Genomic DNA, 23,084 nt, shown 5'->3' on the forward strand with positions numbered 1-23,084 from the left:
AGGAAAGACACATGTAGAAAGACAGGTGAGAAACAAACTGTTTGCAAAACATTGCAAATGGGATCTGTTTTCATAGCTCAGGATTTACGAGGCAAACTAAATGTGCAACTTCTAGCAGTAAATACTTGTCTTCATGAATAATTCTACTCATGAAGAATTTTCCTGTAATCTGTGGGGTTTCTTTTGACATTGATAGGACTTTATAAAGAAACAATAAAATAAAAAAAACACATTTTCCAACTTCTAATCCTGCATCCTTGTGTCACTTACTATGCCAAACATGTAAAACAAATATATTTTTAATTCTAAGTCAAATCAAAAGGCTCCTCTACAACATTAAAATATTGTGGATGACTCATCCTGAACTCAGTGACGTAAAGGCATCCATTCAAATGTGATTTGGGGCTGCACTTTACCATAAGCTCATGGGTCATAGTAGTTGGCAGTGATATCATGATCACACCTCTACCACCTATGTGTTTCCTCCTCATCTAACAATGCAGACTCCGTGTTTAGTGTGATGGATCAACACATTAATAAAACAGTAAATATGCTTACTGCTAGCATGTGTCCAAAACGATTAAGGAACATTCTAAATGGATGCAGGAGACGTAATAAAAATAGACTAATAACATAAATGTTTAATCCCTCTCGAGTTAAAGACATTTGTGTACCTGATCCCATCTCGTCAGTGTTGAGTCTGTGTGGCTGCCCTCCAAACAGGGAGGAGGGATCCTCTCCCAGAATCTGCTGACAGTGTTCAATCATAAACTTTACCAGCTCACAAACCTGCAGCAGACAGGAGGAAGAGAGAGGTTGGTATTAAACTAGTGTAACAACTGAGATTCAATGATAACAGTGAAACAGTTGTGTTAGCATTTCTCAATGTTCATTGTCCAACTAACTGTAGTGTTGAAACTTTTCAAGGCTGCGTGGAAGCACTCTCCTATCTCCTGCTTTCAGCATTTAAAGTGCATCTTTTCTGAGCAGCTTCTTGTGTTACAATGCTTAATACTTGCTGGAACAAAGTGCTTTGCAGGACATTAACCCTGGACTTGCTTAGTTCCCGTCAAAGTCAAACTGTTCTAAAATATACAGACCCTTTACACTTTCTATAATACTGATTGGAGACATTCCTGAGAAAAGCCTGACGTGGTTTAGGGTGTTACAATGCTCTCATTAACAGGGGAATTAACACACACACACACACACAAACATGTTGATCTAAAAATAACTTTTAGTTGGCAGTTTACGCAGCTTAACATTTGTGTGAATAATACTTCTAACACAAACATAACAGCGCCATTCCGTTAATGAGGGCAATCTTTTGGAAGTCAATATACCAATTTTCCAAATCAGTTGAGGAAGTTGTCCTGATCTGCAGAGGCTAAAAAGCTAAAAGGTGGGCATTTGACCTTTTTGTCGGTAAAGCAAACTGTTATGATGAATTGGAAAATTCATAAACCCAATGACTTTAGAGGCACCTGGATTGCTCACCTGGTAGAGCGTGCGCCCCATGTACAGAGGCTCAGCCCTTGTCACAGCGGCTGCAGGTTCAACTCCGACCTGCGGCCCTTGGCTGCATGTCATCCCCTCTCTCTCCCCTTTCACATCTTCAGCTGTCCTATATAATAAAGGTCTAAAATGCCCCAAAAAATAATGTTTTTTATGACCCGCAGACAAAACTAAGAACCCTCTCTTTGTTACTGAGCTGTGACATGGCTTAGACAGACTGATTTAATTGTGTTGCAACAAGTTAAAATAGCAGGAGCAGCCAAAGTTACAGCGACCAACCCTTTCTAGATCTGGGTCAAATTCCACAATGTATTAGTTGTTAAAGTGATATATTTTCTTCCCCTCTTTTACCTTCTTAGTTCCTTCTCCCTCCACCTCAGGGCTACAAGGCACTCCAGGAGGCCAAAGCATGCTGGGAGCGATGCAAACTGATAAATTGAAACTTGTCATCTGGTTCTCGTGGGCGTTGCCCTCGATACCGTGCAGCATGGCCAACAGGTAGCGAAGCAGCAGGGCGTTTTCTTTGGGCAGGCGACAAATCATCCTGCAAAAAAAGACACAACCGGAGAATAGGAAGAGAAGAAAATTGTCAGTCTTTAGACATGAAGAACTGCCAAATCTCAAAGCATCTGGAAACCCCTGCTGTGGTCCATTATCCACACTGAATATCAATCCATCCACTCAGTTATACAGTATGCAACATATGTAGTAGGGGGTCCCAGCTTCGTCTCTCTTTCAGCTAAGAGAGACGGCCAAAAAAACGTTGAAGTCCCCTGGTTTAAAGGAATGCCATCAAATGATATTAAAAAGGTAGAGTAGCAGTATAGTGTGAATGTTACCTCTTTACGTCCTCCACTTGTTCTTCCTCCTCCTCCTCTTCCTCCATCACGTCTATCCATTCTTCATGCAGTTCACAACCCAACAAGCTGCTTGGGATGCTGCGCAGGAAATCCTGAAAACATGCCCACAGCAGTCAATCACACCAGCGTTTTCTCTACCATGATGTCTGTCTGAAGACATATCACTACTAATCCATACATATTGTTTATTACTCCTCTTTGTTCCTGTATTTCCAGGTATTGGTGTAAGACATTTCTATTACTTGGGATAAGTGAGAGATGTTCACTCAAATATACTGCAATTAAAATGAGACAATATCACGGCTGCAAAAAAATATAAATCATTGACATAAATAAACTTGGGTGGTGATGGCGCAGTGGATATGACACATGCCGTGGGTGTGGGAGATCTGGGTTTAATTCCCACTGCGATACAATAAGACACTTAACCCCTAGTTGCTCGAGAGGTGTGCGACCTCTGACATATATAGTAATTGTAAGTCGCTTTGGATAAAAGCGTCAGCTAAATGACATATAATGTAATGTAATATAAATGAGAAATCTTGCTGTGTAAATATGTGACATACTTTAGGCACTTGCGCAGAGAAGCTCTCTGTTATCCCTCCAGATAATAAGAGATTATAATCCAGATTACATTAACGAGACAATCTAAGGCTCTGTGCTGCGAACATCTTGTCCTGCTATCGAAGCTACATAGCATGTCACACACAGGCTGAGTAGGGTGGAAGCAGACTCATTTTGTGCTTACAGATGAGGGTCAATAGGGTAACCAACACAAGTTTTTAAAGCCCCTTGGTTTCATTACATAGTGTTTATCTGCAGTAAAGATGTATATGAAGATGAGGGGCAAAGTGCTTCTTTTTTTTTATTCCACCTTCTCAGGTTTAACTAAAATATACACACACACACACACACTTATACCGTCTCACCTTAAAGACTCCGGCAATGAGAAAGACGTGCTCTCTTGTCAGAGGAAGTTGAAACTCGCCACTGTCCAGAGATTCCCGTAGCTCCCTGACAGACCGAGCCCCCGCCGGCCGACGGAAGATCCCCCGCGTCCATGAACCCTCGTGGTACAGAAACACCATCATGTCCTGGTGAGGGAGGAGAGAGAAAGTGAGGGAGAGTGTTTGCAGCCATTTCTTTACCATAACAATAGGTTGAGAAACAAGGACTGAAATCCCAAATAGTCCCTCCTGACGTTGTGCCCACTCACCATAACTGGCTTTGGCAGAGCGTCGTCTACACAAACGGAGCTGAGTGGCCGGTTGAACAGGCAGCCGCGGGCGCCGCCGGCGAGGGACAGTTCATTCAGGTGAGAGGAGGAGCCTCGCCAGAAGGCCCAGGTGATGAGGGAACGCCTCCTTTTAAATGGCTTCTGAGACCACTCTGAAAAGGCAATCCCAAAATGCATGAGCAAAAACACTCACATTTTTGTTACTTTTCTGAATGAATGACCTCACCTGGAGATACATGCAGCGCTTCAACGACTCGAGGCTTCATTATGAACTGGCACTGCTTGTACACCTGCATCTGCTCCACCTGCATGGCCCTCTGTCTGTCTCCGCCGCCTCCCTGAGACATCGTGTGTCTCACATGACTCATCTGGATACTGAAAGGAAACTCATGACCTGAGACAGAGGACAAGAGGTAGAATCACTCCCTGGAGGCTTGATATAGTTGCTATAAAATATAAACAGTACCATAACATCCCATTATTAGTCAACACACACACACACACACACACACACACACACACACACACACACACACACACACACACACACACACACACACACACACACACACACACACACACACACACACAGACACACAGACACCTCACTTCCACCCTGAAATCTAAACGACATGGAAAAAATCTGTCATGTTAAATTAAAAAAATAAAAAAAAAAAAAAAAAAAAAAAAAAAAAAAAAAAAAAAAAAAAAAAAAAAATGTTAAAACTGGTCTAGATCGCACTCACTGACCAATTAGAGGATAGGGGGTGTTGTCCCTCTTGGAGATGACCCACAGCTGGAAGTCTTTCACATTTCCCTGAGCAAAACAGAGACGAAGACGTTCAAAAAAACAAGACACCACTTTACACGGCCTCAGAGAACAAGTTGCCCCAGAAACCAATCAGACTGTCCTGCAGAGGAGAAACACATTTTAGGATGCTGAGATGTGACAAAGAATATTATTCTCTTCCACTTTTCACATGCTGTGTGTTAAAATCACATGTAACTTGCACAACTGAGCTGACATTGGGCTACAGGGCTTCTGTGAAAACACCATCCTCTGTTCTCTGTGTTTAGTAAGAATATATTTGTGCATTCCACTTGAGGTTCCGCCATCACCGAGGATGTTCCATAACGAGGAGTGAGTGGAGAGAAAACACAGGTCAAGCCTATGAGATCTGATGGGACAGTAAGCGGAGCAGCTATCAGTATTTTAAAAATCTGATAATTATATGTATCGGCCGATGGTCATTTTTTTAAACCTAAACATACAATCTTGATACAGATCCCATAGATATTTTCTTTTTTTATTGTGACAAAGATAGGTTGGACAAACTATGTCATAGTGACACTGTTTCCGGTTACCCTAAACCTTATTTTCCATTCCAAGTCTATCTAGTCTATCTAACGATCTACAGTTGTGGTTAGAATTACAGTTTTAATAAGGACAGACTTATTATAACTGCAGCCTTTCACAAAACAAAATTATTTTTATTAAAGATTTTATTGCTCCCTGACTTACACTCGTTTTTTTTCAGTATTCAGTTTTTCTTTAAGCTGTAACTAATAATCGTGTCCTCAGAGTGACGCTGGAGGGAACGAAGCTGTCCCATTTGGTAAATACAGTTCCTCCATCCTCGCTTCTCTTTCATATTCCCTTTGGGAGGAGCAAAATGGAATGCATTGCACAAATACCTGCAGGTTTGCACGATCAAAACGCATCTTACAAATGCAAACAAGTTTAGCAACAGTGTCAGACAATGTAAATGGGCAACTGACTAATTTAGTATACAGTAAACATGATGAATACATTCACAGTATTATTTGGGGGAAAAGTAGGATTCTGGTGTGCACGCACAAACAGACCAAGCAAATAATGCACTAGGGCTGCTCCATTATAGAAAATATTTTGGTCAATATTGAAATTACGATTATTTAACACGATTACTCATTGACTTTTGGAAAGATGTTGCAAGTATTGAATTTAAGACAGTGAAACAAGTCATCAATTTCCCCTTCATACTTTTCCCGCTTTTCATTAAGAACACAAGACAAAATAAGAGTTTACTTGCAAAACGTAATGTGCAAAATAATAGTTTTTCTCGATTACTCTGTTTTTGTGCTCATTAGGGGCCAAACTCACAATTGCGATAACAATTGAGATTAATTGCACAGCCCTATGTTACACTTAATGAAAACAAGAGAAAGATATTTCGTTCTTCACTCACTATGATGCTGAACTGCTGCAGGGCCAGTCGGACCACCTCATTGGTTGAATCAGAGTTGCTGACCGGGAGCGTCTTGGTCTAATCAGGGCAAAAGGACATACTGACATATATGGTGCAGGATCAACAGGACATCACATACTCTGGACAAGAAGTATCAGTACAAATATACATGAACACTGGAAGACGGAAAACTAGCTTGTGAAGATTACAGCATGTAAAAGTAGATGCTCAAACCTCAAAATAAACTTACAACAGCAAAAGTATTGATTCCCTTCCCGTACACTCTCAGAGGAATGGTTTTAGGTTCTTCCTTCTCTTTCTCTTCTTTAATGCGACTGGAGAGGAAGCAAAGAGGGAACACGACACGTCAGATTTCTCTTCTCTCCACACACATTTGGACACACTTTATGTGGATGCATGAAGGCAGAGTTTACCTTTTGAGGAGGGAGAGCCATCTCTCTTTCTGCTCTGCTGAGCTGAAGCAAACATAGAGAGGAACATCACACCTGATCAGTCTGTGTGTCTAGTCAAGAGCCATATTTTCTCTTGTTTTGGCACCATCTTTTCTAATCTACCTCACTTCCTTCTTCTTCTTTTGACATTTTTTGGCGGTTGGAAAACAACTTGGTGTGCATACCGCCACCTTCCTACCTCACTTCCTTTTCCTCACTTCCTTCATCACTGACTACGTTTACATGCACATAATATTCCATTTTTTGCCCTAATTCCGAAAAAGATGATATTCCGACTAAGCTGTTTACATGGCTAATGAAAGTGAATATTCCACTAATATTCCCGTTTACATGTAGACGTGCAAAATACGATTTTTTCAAAGTTTACCAGAAATGGTGTACTTGTTGGACCGTGGGAACACACCGACCCTCTTTCGTTCCTTCAACCAGCTTCTTTAAAAAAATCGGCATAGCGTTGGGTGTGCATATCCAAAAACCTGTTAATATCCAAGTCTTTGATAATGTTTAAAAGTAGCTGTGTTTCTCTTTCTTATCAGGTCTGCAGCCTTGCAAACTGTTGGCTGGTTGGTTTGTGTACAGCAACCATAGCAACACACAGAGCTGAACATAAACCGTAAACAGGCAAGAGGCCGAAAACTGCGGTATAAACCCAGATTGAGACGCATATTCCAAATGCACTGTATAAAACCTGAATAATACCGGAATATCCCACATGTCTTAATCGGAAAATGCTATATATGGAAAAAGGCCTTATTGGGAATATCAAACCGAAATATGCGGTTTACATGACCTGTATTAAATTCGGAATATTGTCACATTCGGAATAATAGTGGAATATTGATGTAAACGAAGTGCACGTAAACATACTCACTGATTGGTTTCAAGCTTCCACCCTGTCAACCCTAATTGCCTGATTGAAATCACCTGGTCACTCCCTATTTAAGACTGCATTCCCTCTCACTCACTTGTTTACCCTCAAATTGGGCGGCATCTGGTATGATGAGTTGTATTTTGCACTTTAATTTCTAATAAAATGTCCAAGTTATTTAACGGACAGCTTTATTCTTATTTCTTAAAGATGGACATGTGAGAATAATAGGTCTAATTTCTATTTCTTTTTTTCAGATTCACCAGTCAATGTGTGTCGGTTTTGTTATCCTTATCATTTGCACCACCATTTTGAATGAAATAAACCTGTGTTAAGTGGTCTATGTGGCTATGTTAACCAGGAAGATGGTGGGATATCACTCAGTGTGAAGTTAAACCGGCTCTCTATACAACTGTGTACGGCTTGCCCTGTCTGTTTGCTGCATATTTGGCATTTAAGGTCAAGTTTACAGCATCACCAACATACTGTATACTACTGAAACAAACACATTTTACAGCCTGCGACGTGAGGCAGCGTGAACATAAACAATGAACCTGAACAAAGTTTATAGAAAGTTAATTAAGTTTAAAGTGACTATATGTAACTTTTAAATGTTTCTGAAACTGTAATTTTCCATCTGATGATCATAAATGACCTTTAACAGCAAACGAGACTAAGTAAAAAGAGCGCTATTTTCATATAGTTTTTATTAATGCCTCTGCCCAGGTCCGAAGTCACAAACTGCTTTTCGGCAGGTAGACGGCGCTACAGAGCACACATTCTGACGGGTCACAGATTTCAGCCTAACACCGGAAGTGTTAGTGTTCGTGATATGCAGGTAAAAGGAAGGAGATGTCTTTATATAGGCCTAATTGTATTTAAATTTTATTTTAGAAGTTATCCGCTTTAGATATGGCTGATACTGGGGTAGGGCTATCAATTATGGGATTGTAAATGATTCAAAACCGACCCCGAATTGGACCTTAGGTATGTAATGTCTATTTCAGTCATAAAATAACTTTAGATTGCGCGATGTGGTTGTACGCCAGTAGCCTATATTAAATTACGTACCCCTTCCATTTAGCGCAGACATTTTATTCCTTTTAGTCTGTGTTTGTGTTGGCATACTATTTTCTTTTCCCTTGTCCCCCTGTAGTTGTGTAAAGCATCCTTGGGTTTCATTAAATGCGCTATATTGATCTAAGTTATTATTAAGTTGGTTGCTACAACAAACTCTTATTGCTTTGGCTCTTGACACAGTGACAGTGATAATGTTACCTGGTTTAGCTCACGATACATCCGAAGTAGGCGAAGTTACCGTATGCAACACTTGAAATGCAACGATGCATCTGTAACATATTCTCTTATTGTAAATAAATTATCTGTGTGAGCAAAACATTCATCGCAACTATGACCTCCCAGTAATGCTAACTCAGTAATATACGGTGGTTGGTAATACAGCACCATAAAGAAAAGAGCTTTACGACAGCAGGTGTGTTAAAAACACTACCACTTTTGTCCAAAGGGGCCACTAGAATCAACACAAACTGAAAGTTACATATAGCCACTATAACTGTCACTTGGAATCCCATTAAAACATCTCATTAGATTCGGGTTGAGACCTTCAGAGCATTGTGGTATAAAACAAATGCAACTAAAAAGGCATTCAATTATTAAATCTGGGTACAGATTTATAGCAACATAAATGTGACCACATATTAACGTGCGTGTGCGTTACCTAAACATAGCGACACAGTTACAGGTGGGCCATCCCATAACAAAGCTCCTCTCTGGGTTCGTGCTTCCCTCACACACCTCGTCCATGCAGCCTGCTGTCCACATCTCACACACACACACCTGGGCCTTCTGCTTGAAGTGATTGGCTGATCTGTGAATGCAGAAAGAGCCACGAGAACCAGTGTGACACCACACTTACCAGGTATTAACCTAATTCCCCACTGAAGAGAGACTAACAGCCCAAATGTTCCACACAAGGATAAAAAAATACCATATGCACACTTGTGCTTACTTGGCTTTGGCGATCACCAGTATGTCGCTGAACAGGAACAGGTGTCTGTCCTGAGTCTGCATCCCGGTCTTCAACTGAGCATGTCCATGGAGAAGAAACGACCTATCAGAGCCAGTGAGGAAGGACTTGACCAATGAGCAGGTCTCTGGGCACACAGGAACCAGGAAGCTCTCTCTGTAATACAAACACATGGAGCTAAAATCACTGACATGTTTTATTTTACACAGTAACACATCCTGTTTTCAGCCAGCTGATCCAAAACACTCAAAAACACACCAAAAAAAAAAATTGATTTCTGTTAAATAAAACAAGTTACATTGTATGTACTTTTAAATGCACTAGTTTATCAAAGATTTAATGTGTAGTGTGTTTAGGAATCAATAGAATACCGAATCTCCATCTCAGACCACATTTCCCATAAACCCCTTTGCTTTATGTTCATTTGTCTTCTCTTTCTCCTAGGCGTTATTGTAAACTTGTGCACTGGAAGAAGGGATGCATCTTAGCAGATTTTTCACCAAACAATTGGAGTTAAGGAAACACAGTCGCAGTCTTCTCCGCAATGAGATTAACTTTTTATAGTATTTGTACAAATGTCTAAACCTAAATGTGTCTTTTATCATTTTAAAGGGGTGATAGAATGATTATATAGGGTATTTCACACTGTTCCTTATGGTCTCCTAATGGGGTATGTAACATTAGTTGGGCTGAAAATGGCCTGGTTGATATTTTATTGGCCCTTATGCATCCCTGTGTTTTGGCCCTATTTGTAACAAGAGCTTTTCTTCCAAATATGGTATGGTCATGAATATTTAGATGAGCTGCGCGCTGCTTGGTTGAGCCTTAGCCCGGTACACACACATAGAGACGAGGCTGATTGGTTGAGCGACTTCGCCATACCACGCATTAGAGGTCGCTGTGCTGATTGGTTGAGCGAATCTCCAATACACATACATTAGAAACGCCGACAGAATCTCATATTCCAGACACTGCAATGTTTCCTTACCAAATTCACTTCTGAGACTTTTATTGCGAAACAACGATATAAAGCTCAAATATGGGCCGTTTTCGCAAAATGGATGGCTAATTGCAAATTTGGTAAAACTGTGTGCCGGAGTTCAGCTGCCTGTGTTAGGGCTCGCCGCCTGGCCTGCCTTCCTCCACAGACCCGGCTTGCTGTGAGCTCGATTGAGCTCCGGAACGGCTGCTGCAGCCCACCACACCTCACACCAGCGCAAAGTCACCGTTTGGGCTGGTGGACTACTACCAAACGCCGCCGCTGACCGAGGCTCCAGGGCCTGCATCTCCTCTCTTCCTGCTAGATAAATGGCCCGTGTGTGAGAGCGCGGTCAGCGAGCTTGTTACACCAGCAATCTCTTACCAAATGTTACACACATGTCACGCCACTTAGCTATACAACATATAACTATATGTTTTATAAAGCTAACAACGGTGTCCGATTTCAAGTTAATGAATATTTGTGAGCTGTAGCTACGGGTTTCGTTAGCTGCGACTGTCCCTGCAATCCTATGTGTACAGATTGCGGCTAGTTAGCTTCATTTTTGGTCGTAATTTGAGTATATTTACAGTTTGAATTTCGTCACGCCACTTATACAACATCTAACTATATGTTTTATAAAGCTAACGACTGTGTCCGATTTCAAGTTAATGAATATTTGTGAGCTGTAAGGGTTTCGTTAGCTGCGACTGTCCCTGCAATCCTATGTGTACAGATTGCGGCTAGTTAGCTTCATTTTTGGTCGTAATTTGAGTATATTTACAGTTTGAATTTCGTCACGCCACTTATACAACATCTAACTATATGTTTTATAAAGCTAACAACTGTGTCCGATTTCAAGTTAATGAATATTTGTGAGCTGTAAGGGTTTCGTTAGCTGCGACTGTCCCTGCAATCCTATGTGTACAGATTGCGGCTAGTTAGCTTCATTTTTGGTCGTAATTTGAGTATATTTACAGTTTGAATTTCGTCCCCGCACTTATACAACATCTAACTATATGTTTTATAAAGCTAACGACTGTGTCCGATTTCAAGTTAATGAATATTTGTGAGCTGTAAGGGTTTCGTTAGCTGCGACTGTCCCTTCAATCCTATGTGTACAGATTGCGGCTAGTTAGCTTCATTTTTGGTCGTAATTTGAGTATATTTACAGTTTGAATTTCGTCACGCCACTTATACAACATATAGCTAAATATATGTTTTATAAAGCTAACAACGGTGTCCGATTTCAAGTTAATGAATATTTGTGAGCTGTAAGGGTTTCGTTAGCTGCGACTGTCCCTTCAATCCTATGTGTACAGATTGCGGCTAGTTAGCTTCATTTTTGGTCGTAATTCGAGTATATTTACAGTTTGAATTTCGTCACGCCACTTATACAACATCTAACTATATTTTTTATAAAGCTAACAACGGTGTCTGATTTCAAGTTAATGAATATTTGTGAATTCCAGAGGAATTCTAAGAGGAGGGCTAGCTAGCTCTCATTGATAGAGCTCCCCCAGCCGCAGGCTCTATCAATGAGACTCATGGACGCAGCGTTTATTTTCCCAATCGTTTGTTTAAATAACTCAACACATTATAATTACACACATTATAAGATTAACTAGAATCTGTGGTAAGAGAATGCTGGCGTAACAAGGCTCGCTGACCGCGCTTTCACTCACATACACCGGGCATTTAGCTAGCTAGCAGGAAGAGGGGAGTTGCAGGCCCTGGAGCTCTGTCAGAGCAGCGGCGTTTGGTAGTAGTCCACCAGCCCAAACGGTGACTTTGCGGGTATGAGGTGCTGTGGGCTGCAGCAGCCGTGCCGGAGTTACACCGGGGTCTGTGGAGGAAGGCAGGCCAGGCGGCGAGGCAGCAACACAGGCAGCACCAGCCTCTGAAGTCCGACACAGTCGGACAAATATTTGCAATTAGACATCAATTTTTCGTAAAACGGCCCATATTTGACCTCTAAGTAGTTGATTTCTCGCATAAAAATTCTCAGAAGTGAATTTAATGGTAAAATAGCATATGAACAATGTATACATTTTCTGAGATCTGCGCGACCTAGATTCAGAAGACTAACTGATCTCAGGTCAGTTGTGTAGCCTATGTAAATGTTAGGCGTGACCGTTCTCTTAATACACCCATGGGCTGACAAAGGTTCCGGTTTTTGGGAGGTTGACGTCAACTTCCAGCTTTGTTGGGATTCGCCCGTTTTCAGCGGCAGTTTCAAAATATGAAATTTTCATAGTAAAAGGGTGTCAATGGGATTTTGAGCTTCTATGTATGTCCTATTTACCCACCGAACTGTCGTTATTCAACTATGACAGGGTAAAATCGGTTTTGCATTCTATCACCCCTTTAAAATACTACAGGTTGCACCTTAAAGTCTCCTCTCAGGTGAAACATATTAAAGTTGAATTTGATCTGTTTTGATGAAGTGTAAACAAGAATATTGTCTTTAAAGTCTGAAGATTTGGGACACCAAGGGATACATGCACATCCTCTCTCACTCCCAAGTTCTGTAATGTCACCCAGACTTGGTTCCATATCAATACACTTTGATGCAACCCGTGATCCCACTTTTATGTCAAAGTACCTCTTCCAGTCAGTGTGTAATACAGTAACTTGCTTTAGAACCAGCGTGACTGACTGGTAATGCTAAGCAGCTGCTAACTCATTTCGTCAAACCTTTCTCTCTTATAAGGAGATGTTTTGAGATTTACAGTCTTAGTTTATCAGAAGGCATGTTTGGTGGTGACGTCGCAGAGTAAACACAAAGCCTCAGTCAGCCCCTGTCTCTTATGATGGGCGAGTGCCTTTTTTATTAGATTATTCACTTCAGATCTCTGTCTCTCTCCTTCATCACCAAATACAAAATAGCTAGTAGTTAGCTGCATGTTTACTGCATAGTGTGCCACTTTGACTTGTGTTTCAATAGAGATGCATAAAAGATCAAAGGACTCCTGCACTCTTCATTATGTAAATTGTGTAATGTAATTCTAAGTCCTGTGTGCAGTATGAGGTCAGGGAATCTGCAGCTTTTAGAAAGTCAAATCTAAAAAGGGACAGCAAAACAGTGCTCGCATCCTTACATTGATGCTTTTCCCAGGATCCCTATTTGAATAGGGATCTTTCGAAATTGTTAATAAATGATATTCTTGGCAGCTTAAAGTCATAAACTGGTAAACCAAAAAGGAATACAATGACGATTAAAACAAAAAAGATAAAAATACAAAAAAACAATAAAGAAAACAAAGATTTTGGAATAATAAAACTTGCATTCAATAGATAGTGATACTTTTGCATGAACCTCTCAGCAAAATAAAGAATAAGCGTATTTCCCAAAATTATTAACTATTCTTTTCTGCGTTTGTTGTTTAATAAGCTAAAACGGTGAAAACTATTTTTTTTTATCTGACTCACTTTTTTAGACCTTTTAATGCTCACTGGACTCACTGGATCAATTTAAACCAAATCAAAAAACCAAAAGTGGTTAAAGAAAAAAGAAAATGTATCTATTAATCATCTGAGAGAAAAAAAAAAGATTATTATCTAGAGATATAATTTCCTATATCAGTGGTATATCATATTAGCCATTTCCACACTTGGAGTTAGAGTTATGTGATAAAACAGAGCCATACACCATGTCAACAGTCTTTGACAGAAGGGGTTGTTGGTGTAGCTCAGTGAGGGGCCCCACCTTTGTCGGAGCTTTTTAATGAGGTTGCTTCTTCTTCACTTTCCCAGTCGATACGTTGAAAGACAGAGCTATTAATAAGTGCCTGATCCTCTGATAAGTCTGGTTACAGGAGGATTATCTATCCGAGTGGATTCAACACCTTACTCTGGGTTATGCCTGGGGCATGTGAGTGTGTGTGCGTGCACGTGTGTGAAGAGTGTGGCTTCAGGGTTCGGTGGCCTCTGTGTAAGTGAACTGGATGCTTCTGAGGATGTTATAACCCACCTACTCACCCTGATAAGCGCTGCTTGGTGACACTGAACAACTAACACCTGCAGGTTACAACATGACACCTGGGATGACTTAAACTGCAGGACGTCCCTCCTGCCATAACAAACTGCCCCGTTGACAGCGTTGTAAAGATCCAGATTCATTTGCGTGAGTGCACGCACGTGTATAAGTATTGTGTAGTGTGGTCTAGACCTACTCTATTTGTAATGTGTCCGGAGGAAACTTTAGTTATAATTTGAGGCTATAAATAAAATCATATTGATTGTGGCTGAAAATGACTTGTAAACTGCAACACACATTTGCACCATTCACTTTTTAAATCTAGCCTCAGGTCTTTGAATGTATTTTACAGTACCTGGAGAGAGTTTTGGACCTGATGAGAGCCTTGGTGATGACCAGAGACGGGGCGGACTGGCGCCGACAACTCTGAGACTTCATCCGCTACAAGAGACAAACAGAGACAATACATTTATCTAACTCAAAATATTATCTGACCACTGCCTTATTAACATTTATGTGCAGCATTCATCAAAGGAATATATATATATATATATATATATATATTTATATATATATATATATATATATATATATATATATATATATATTTTTTTTTTGTAAAGTATTTAGCTCTACATCTCTACTTATTCCAGGTTACTTTACCACAGCACTTCACTTTGGTCTTCAATTTGGATTTTACACAAAAAGAATAAGATCCAGTTAACATCAATATTGAGCTTAAAAAAACCTGTTGTACGCTATAACCTCTTCTTGGTCTAATTTTTCCTATTAGTCTAAACATAAACCAGCTGTAAAATTATCGTAATGAAGCCATTTTTTGCATCTGCTAACACAAAGACACACTGCCCTGCACAACTACAAATGCTCAAATCCCACAAAGAGAGGTGGACAGAAGTTACTCCATTATTACGTCAGGTTTACACTTTCCTCATATGTTACATAGGCATCCTAATGTTCAACACATCCATCACATCATTGGGACCGACTGTGGCCTCCAAAAGGACAGGAACAGCAGATTGAAGCAGGAGTATTTAAACACGGAGGAATGTTTAGCCAGGTAGACAACATTGTACAGTCTGTATTGCCTTTATGACTCCGCAGCCTCTATCTGTCTCTACCATGACACTCCTGACCTCTCTCACACTTCCACTACTCCGTAAAAGCCAGGTGGAAATGTGTGTAAATGTGTAAGTGTTGAAATTGCCTGTCATACATCATTTTGTTTGTGGTGGTACAGTAAACACATATTCATAACTAGGGGTGGGACTCGCCAGAGGCCCCACGATTCGATATTATCACGATACCTTTGTCACGGTACAATATTGAAAACTGCGATTTTAAACATATTGCGATATTCTGCAATATTTTGCTATTAAATACCCTTATCCGACTTCAAATTATGTCTAAAAAAAGATACATTTCTCTCTTTATTCACCTCACTTCAATTTTCCATCTAGTGGGCTGAAAAAGCAAATTCATTTTATTATTCTAGTACCAAAACGTTAAATTCTTAAAAAAGATGGAATCTTGGTGTCCGTGTATCGATACAGTATGGCCACGGAAAATGCTGCGATACTATGCTGTATCGATTTCCCCCCACCCCTAATAATAAACATACATGTTTGTTTTTTTTCAATCCAAAGTCTTTAGGTTGAAATGAAATAAGACTAGACAAAAATATGGTACTTCAATGCTATATTAATCGTCTGTTCCCATTGTACTGCACCCTACCGGCTGCTGCTTGCAGCCATATTGAGATCCTATTTTTCTTTGCTGGATCCTATTATCCTTGTTTCTCCATGAGGGTCATTAAAGTTTTATTTAATCTACTTGTAGAAGGATTTGTGAATGTGCCGCAAGGTGACAAGCAGCAATTACATAAACAGTTTATTCATTGTATGTCAGATTAACACACTCTGTGACACCGTCGCCTACTAATACTTATTATGTTTAGTATGGTCAGATGGGTAAGTAGGTAATCAAATGATGATGTTTTTTGTTTTGTTATTATTTTTGTTGGTTTAAATTTCATGATTGAAATCTTAACGAAGATTAGGTGTTTATGCTCTTGATCTTTATTATACATTTTATGTTTATTTCTGTTCTCTAAAGCACTTTGTAACTTTGTTGAAGGTATATATGATTTTTGTTGGTTGGTGTTGTTGGTGTGTTGGTTGTTGCACACTTGTCTTTTCAATGGGTCTTGATCAGCCAGACCACACGCCAAGGTGGTCGGAGCTCAGTGAAGCGTGCACATCATGTGGGCACTATGTCATTCATTTTGCACTAAATAAAACTAAGGGAATCACCAAAGTTATTTACAAATGATCCGTGTACATGGATGAGGAGTACATGGATGTCTACCAAGTTTCATGGCAATCCATCCAATGGTGAAGATATTTCAGTCTGGACCAAAGTGGTTGACCAACCGACTGGCGTCACAGTCTCCAACTTGTCTGTAGGCGTTCATAAACTTTCAGTCCAAAAAAAAAAAAAAAAAGAAATCTAAAACTCCCCAGTGAGAAAAGATCATTCTCACCTCAAGGCATTTCTGACATTTCACAGTGTAATATCATTGATTTAGCAGGGTCACACAGTGGTGAAACATTCTTTAAGCTACACTCGAGCCACAACATGACAATGTTACCTTTCACTCCTAAAAAGAAACTAACAAAAGGTAACATGGAGATATGGGTTTTATGCTGGGGAAAAAATCTACTGACCAACAACAGCCCAGCTCTTATACTATTGGCTGTATTACGACACAAAGCAGTTTAAGAGGAAATTCAGTCATAGACTGTTTCCAGTCATACTGCCAGCAGGGGCCACAGGTCAGAACCTACTGGGATAATAGAAGTTGATACTGCAACTACCAGCATTCAAAGAATTTGTGCCTATAATGACAATAAATAAAAGAAAATGAGAACACAGACCATGTTTAAATGAACCCAGACACAGTCTGATTCTCACTGAAGTAAAAAAAATAAGTGCTCTTCCACTGAGCTTTCTGGGCTGTTTCAAAGATTTGTGTTAATTTCAGGTGGAACTGCACATCTCAAACGTTCACTGTATTTACTCATACTGTGAGGAGTTGTCACAGTCCTAGCAGGGATCAATGGCATGATGGTGATATACTGCATTTCTGTATCTGTTTGAATCAGAACATACAGATGAGAAGCTGTAGCCGATGTGGAATCAATCATTAATGAAAACAAGGATGCAGCACAGTGCAGCAGGAAAAGTCGAACAGAACCTGGCTCTAGGTGGGCAGTCAAGTTAACTATAAAAGTATAACAAACCACACCCAATGGAAAGTATAACATCTTAAATAGGCACAAAGGGCAGGTGGGGTTTACAGTCACACTGCAACTAACGATTATTTTCATTTCGATTAACCTCCTGACAATTTCCTTGAATAATCGATTAGTCGTTTGGTCGATAAATGTCAGAAAATAGTGAAAATAATGTTTGTCTCCGAGTGTGGACTGGTAGCTGTAGAGGTGCCAGTTCACCTCCTGGGCACTGCCAAGGTGCTCTTGAGCAAGGTACTGAACCCCCAACTGCTAGGGTCTTGGGCAACCCCCTCACCCTGACATCTCTCCATTAGGTCCTGTGTGTGTGTATTTTCAAGACTTTAATAAATGGTAATAAAGCACTAAAATTATTCCTTTTTTTTTTTTGCTCCTTGTGTGAAACATCCATACCTGATAATACACACTTAACGAATACTTGATGACCCAATATTTAATGTGATCCTATATAGTGATACACAAAGGAGTAACTTTGGTTTTAGAAATGGGGGGGACACAAAACAGGGGGTCTGGGGGTCGTCCGATTTGAATGCCATTTCCTGCATTTCTACATACATTTATAGGGACTATGGAGATACAAAATCCAGGAAAGGGGGACACAAAACGGGAACCCTAACTTGCACTGTCCCCAAGCGTTCATTTTTGTTTATAAATTAGTAACAGATGCTTTATAAGTTTTAGTCGTTGACTACAAGACAATTACATTTCTAAACACTTAAAATCTCCATATCTGGGTATTCAAAGAAATTGTTACCACATTTAACATGATTAAACCAACTGATATGTTTTATGTAAGTTGAGTTGTTGGCTATTGATCACTAATAATTAAAAACCAGGATAATATTGTTTATGGTTGCCTGTGTTATTTTGTACAACGTCATCATATCTTTTTTTTTTTTTTCCAGGGACTACTTCAGTTGTTTTCCCGTCTTTACGGAGGCGGGGTGATCTCTGAACTAACCTTTCACCCGCCATTCATATTGCAGTTTGCACAAAAACGCAAAAATAATCATATTTTTTATAAACGGATCCGGAGACAAACTGTTTCTCCTTTGCGCCCTCAGTTTACACGTCAAACTCTAGAAACCACAACTACCCATTAACTTAAACAAGGACTGGGAACACTGATAGAAATGTTGAAAACATAGGCCTACCCGTTTGTTTTCTTGCTGTCCACCGCCTCGGCAGAGGCTGTCCTGTTGCTGCTGTGGAGACATGTTGTCCATCCAGCCTCCAGACGCCCTACGGCTCACTGTCCAACTGTCCTCAGGTGATGCAAGAGAGAGAGAAATCCCATTAATAACGTCTCCAAAAGGAAGAAACCATCCCAACACAAGCTTGTTAGTATGTCACTTTTAAAACTTTAAGTCTGCGAGCACTCAGGAGACCGTGAACTGCGAGGAGGGAAAAATAAAAAAGTTTAAAACACAGCTATCTCTCTCCTCACCATCAATGAAAGGCTGTGCTGTAACTAAACGCACCTCCTGTCTGGATTATCAGTTACTGTGCCACTTCTTAATGCGTCTTTACGCGCAGAAGGGAGGCGGCGCCAATACGCTGCAAAAAAATAGGTCCATCTATTTATAACCAAATGACTCCATTCATTCAGCAGACAAATCAGATTTACGCTAAAAGAAACAATGAAAGAGGATTATTAGGTAAGACTAGTTGTTTGATAAGGGAATCCGCTTGTTAATAGAAATCCGCGGATGTCCAGCAGAGTCGTGTGATTACTGCCACCAAACTGCATTAGAAAAAAAGAATTGTTTCAATCAACATGATCAGTCCACAATTAACTGCGGTCTATTAGCAGAAACAAGTAGATTAGATTTATACAACCCTTTTTTAGAAGCTTGTTAAACCAGGTGACAAAATTATCTCACCTCATTCAATGTAAAGTTGAATAAAAGTGTTAAATATTGACTTTAACTATAGAATTGTTATGCTAATATTTCCTCATCCCCTAAAACAAAAAAACCAAACTTACATACCATTCATGGTTTATTGGAAAATATGTTAGCATTACATATTTAAACAAAAATACACATGCATTTTTTGAGGGAAGTACAAAGGCTATTTGTTTGCTTAGATCCTTTCATTTGAAGGATTTTTTGAGGCCTAAATAGGGAAAATGTGAAGCATTTTACAAGAAACAAGGCAAAAATATGAACCAACTAAGAGAAAATACACTTTGCACATGTACAAGTCGAGTTTGTGGCAAAGGCAAGGATTGCCACCGCAGTACTTTTTCTACATATTGGGCATTAGGGGCAAAAGGTTTACACATTTTGTGGCAGCCCAAACTACAAAAAAAACACAACGGTTCAAATCAGTGCAGATAAACAAACTAAAGGGAATCCTGTGAACATTCTCTAAGCTAAAAGAATTTATTTAGATCTGTTATCAGATTATGGGTCTGATGCTCACTGTCAGTAAAGTAGCTTCAGGCTGTCCATCAGTCTGAAGACACATTATTAGATTCCAGTGTCTCTGGGAAACTGTCAGGAATAGTACTGACTGCAATTTAGGCCGTAAGGTTGTAATGTAGGACACATTCAAACCTTAAATAAAGTGATAATGTATCAATTAACTCTACAAAGAGATATCATCTTTGATCTGTAAAGCAGATATTAATGACCCAAAGCTGTAATAAAACACTTAAAGTAAGTAATTATTAATTTAGGTCTTAAATACAATACAAAATTGATACAAGTAAACCTGACCATATGGAGGGAGGAAATGTGGACAAAATATTTTTTCTAAAGGGAAATATTCATAAGGAAAAGAATGTTGCCCCAAAATCGATTGTCCTTCTAGAAACAGAAGTGGGCCACAAACTGGGCTAAAGCAGAACAAGGCCAGAAAGTGAAAGACAAAGTATTCATTCCCCAAATTGGCCACAATCAGCCCCGTTAAAACTGGATCACTTTAATGATTATGTTCCCTCGTGTTGATAATGAACAGCCTTCGGCATGGCAAAGAAAAGCAGCGCGCCCCTCCTCGCTGATTCCCAACCTTCCTGCTACAAACACACTATTACCACCCTTAAAGCCTCAGTCTGTTTGCTTTGATTGTATCAAACAGGCAGTCCAAATGTCTCACTGCAACCTATACACAATCATCCACTAAGAGCCCAGTGAGTTTGAGGGATGAAATTCCTATTGATTAAATAAAACAAAAATAAGATGGTTAGTGATCAATGACCTCCACCAGAAGAAAAAAGAAACTTTATTATTTGTCACATACAACCGTACATTACAACTATGCCTCTGAGCCGCAGCCATCCACGACATCGGCTGTTGCCCCAAATACTTTGTTTTTTTATAACTTTTGCTTGCTAATAAATATAACACAAAGTTGTTCTGTTTCTACAAATGGACCAAAAACTCCTGCCACAATATAACAATTATCTTTGTTCATCAATTACAGACATGACCCAATTAACAAATCAAGTGTTTGAGGGTTTCATCTAGTTTACTGGTACAGCATTTTCAATCTTTTTATGTTATTATTACACGTTTAATAGGGCAGGAAAAAGTGATCTACAAACATGACATTTTTTAACATAAAATCAACAGCAAATCATTTACATCAATAACAGAAAGGTCAAAATCAGAGGCATCAGAGACATGGTTTTTATAAATCTTTATTTAATGTGGATACAATACAATGTTTAAAAACCTACCTGTGCAATTACATAATGTTGTATAAATGTCATCCACCTTAACCACGGATTCCTCTACTTTTAATAATGATTTGTACTTTTGAACAACGGAGATTAACAGCAGTGGAACACTGAACGTTGAATGCGGAATGCCAAACCACTACTGTTTATGAGCTGCTAGGCACCACAATGACAAAAATGTCTTAATTTTGTGGTGATTTATTTTATCAAAATGTAACAAAACAGTACAGAGAACTGACGAATATCCTTGACTTATCCAGGACAGTATGTCGGTGCTGACTCGTCTCTACTGAAATTATGTTCAAAGAATCATACATACATATGCTCTGACTTTGCTTAAAGTTTTGAAAGATATATCTTTTCATCCCGTAAGCACTAGTGAATATTCAATATGAGATCTGCCTAAAGTTTTGTGTAAAAGTGATTATGTACCTCCTGAGGTTCTTTATGGCTGCAAGTTAAAAAAAAAAACACCTAATGAACCCCTCTCCTACTATGAACTATCCTTCATGGAAAATATCACTTACAATGTTTAACTATAGCAAGACATGGGTGAAAAATACTGGATGAAATTGGTACTCTCAGGAAATAGACACTGACTGTTTCTTTAACCATTTTTCTTCATTTCCTCCGCCAAGGAGGTCATGTTTTCAGCTCGGTTTGTCTGTTTGTCAGTCGGGAGGATTACGGAAAACCTACTGCAGTGGATTTGAAGCCCGGGGTGGATACACAAATTATTTTTCACTTTCGTTAACATTGTGAGATAGGGCATTTGTGCTGCACTCATGTGGTGTTGGAATAATTGGAAAATTATTTTCAGACTGGGAAAATACACACTGCATTAACATTGTGAGATAGGTTATGGCTTGGCGGAGGTCTACGCTCTCCGAGTGCCCTTCTGGTTTCTTTTTGTTTTTAATACCAAGAGGCGACGTTGCCGAATCCCCAGTGTAATTATCTGTACCTGTGTATTTGTCTGTGTTTAACTGATTACCCCATCCTAGCCCTACTGTTCTTGTTCTGCATATCATGTTCACTTACAAATTACAAGAAAAAAAATACATACACATTTTATATTTATTAATCATTGTCTGCAGTCTGTAGGCCAAATTGCCCTTTGAGGACAATATATTTTGTATCAACCCTAGGTATTTATTAATGGGGTCTGAGGCTGCAGTACAAAATTATATCTTATTAAAAATATTGATGTGCACATCATTTAAAATACAATACAATGGACCTGCAGAGTTGTAAACACTGTGTGTGTGTGTTTATTTACCTATTCCTTCACTGGAGGCAGGACACAAACAGGACCTATAGCAGATGAGAAAGAAGACCATTTCAAACAAATATTCTGTTGAATATTCTGAGCATTAAACTAAAAGTGACATTTCATAGACTATGTTATTCAAATAGCCTCTCAAATATATATTTGTGCAAAGCCGGTAATGAGCAGTAACAAATAAAGCCAAAACTGGCTCATCAGATGATGCAAATCATATTTTGGTAATTACAAAATATTAACCATCAAACTACGCTTCAGCAAACAATGCATTTGATACCAAACAGTGATTTTCAGCAACCAGTGGAGCAATTCCTGATGAAAGACCAGCTATTCCAAATGATCAAACGATATGATTTACAAAAACCAGTGGCAATTAAACCTGGCAAATTTCTCAAAAGCTGCTCTTGTTAAGACATACATACAGCCTACAAGATCAACTTTTCTTGTCTTGGGATTTTAAGTCTTACTTGCTCTTCTATCCATAATATCTCAAATATTTGCCTTTTGCCACGACACGATTTTCTTCACAGAAATCCCTTATAAAAACAAATATAACTTATACATGTCACATACATACACTCCAAAACATCACACAG

The 23,084-nt window shown here is 39.4% G+C and overlaps 1 protein-coding gene across 2 annotated transcripts in view; it reads right to left on the minus strand.

Annotated features, from left to right (window-relative positions):
* The window catches only part of LOC120554534 (rho GTPase-activating protein 20-like), a 26,315-nt gene extending 7,278 nt beyond the window's left edge, over window positions 1–19,037 (minus strand). Inside the window, exons 1-15 of one of the 2 annotated variants that reach the window (XM_039793477.1) lie at window positions 18,966–19,037; window positions 18,673–18,778; window positions 14,542–14,627; window positions 9,211–9,384; window positions 8,920–9,069; window positions 6,275–6,316; window positions 6,091–6,175; window positions 5,841–5,918; window positions 4,363–4,429; window positions 3,839–4,006; window positions 3,592–3,764; window positions 3,305–3,469; window positions 2,355–2,467; window positions 1,867–2,059; window positions 675–789 (exon numbers count right to left, since the gene is read on the minus strand). In XM_039793477.1, coding sequence (XP_039649411.1) covers window positions 675–789; window positions 1,867–2,059; window positions 2,355–2,467; window positions 3,305–3,469; window positions 3,592–3,764; window positions 3,839–4,006; window positions 4,363–4,429; window positions 5,841–5,918; window positions 6,091–6,175; window positions 6,275–6,316; window positions 8,920–9,069; window positions 9,211–9,384; window positions 14,542–14,627; window positions 18,673–18,744 — 1,681 coding nt within the window. In that variant the 5' untranslated portion in view covers window positions 18,745–18,778; window positions 18,966–19,037. Of the gene's footprint in view, window positions 1–674; window positions 790–1,866; window positions 2,060–2,354; window positions 2,468–3,304; window positions 3,470–3,591; window positions 3,765–3,838; window positions 4,007–4,362; window positions 4,430–5,840; window positions 5,919–6,090; window positions 6,176–6,274; window positions 6,317–8,919; window positions 9,070–9,210; window positions 9,385–14,541; window positions 14,628–18,672 lie in introns of both variants that reach the window. The other variant, XM_039793476.1, reaches the window with a different exon arrangement.
* Between the last annotated feature and the right edge of the window lie 4,047 nt (window positions 19,038–23,084).

The sequence above is a fragment of the Perca fluviatilis genome, chromosome 24 (genome assembly GCF_010015445.1).
Source record: "Perca fluviatilis chromosome 24, GENO_Pfluv_1.0, whole genome shotgun sequence".
Classification (NCBI taxonomy): domain Eukaryota; kingdom Metazoa; phylum Chordata; class Actinopteri; order Perciformes; family Percidae; genus Perca; species Perca fluviatilis.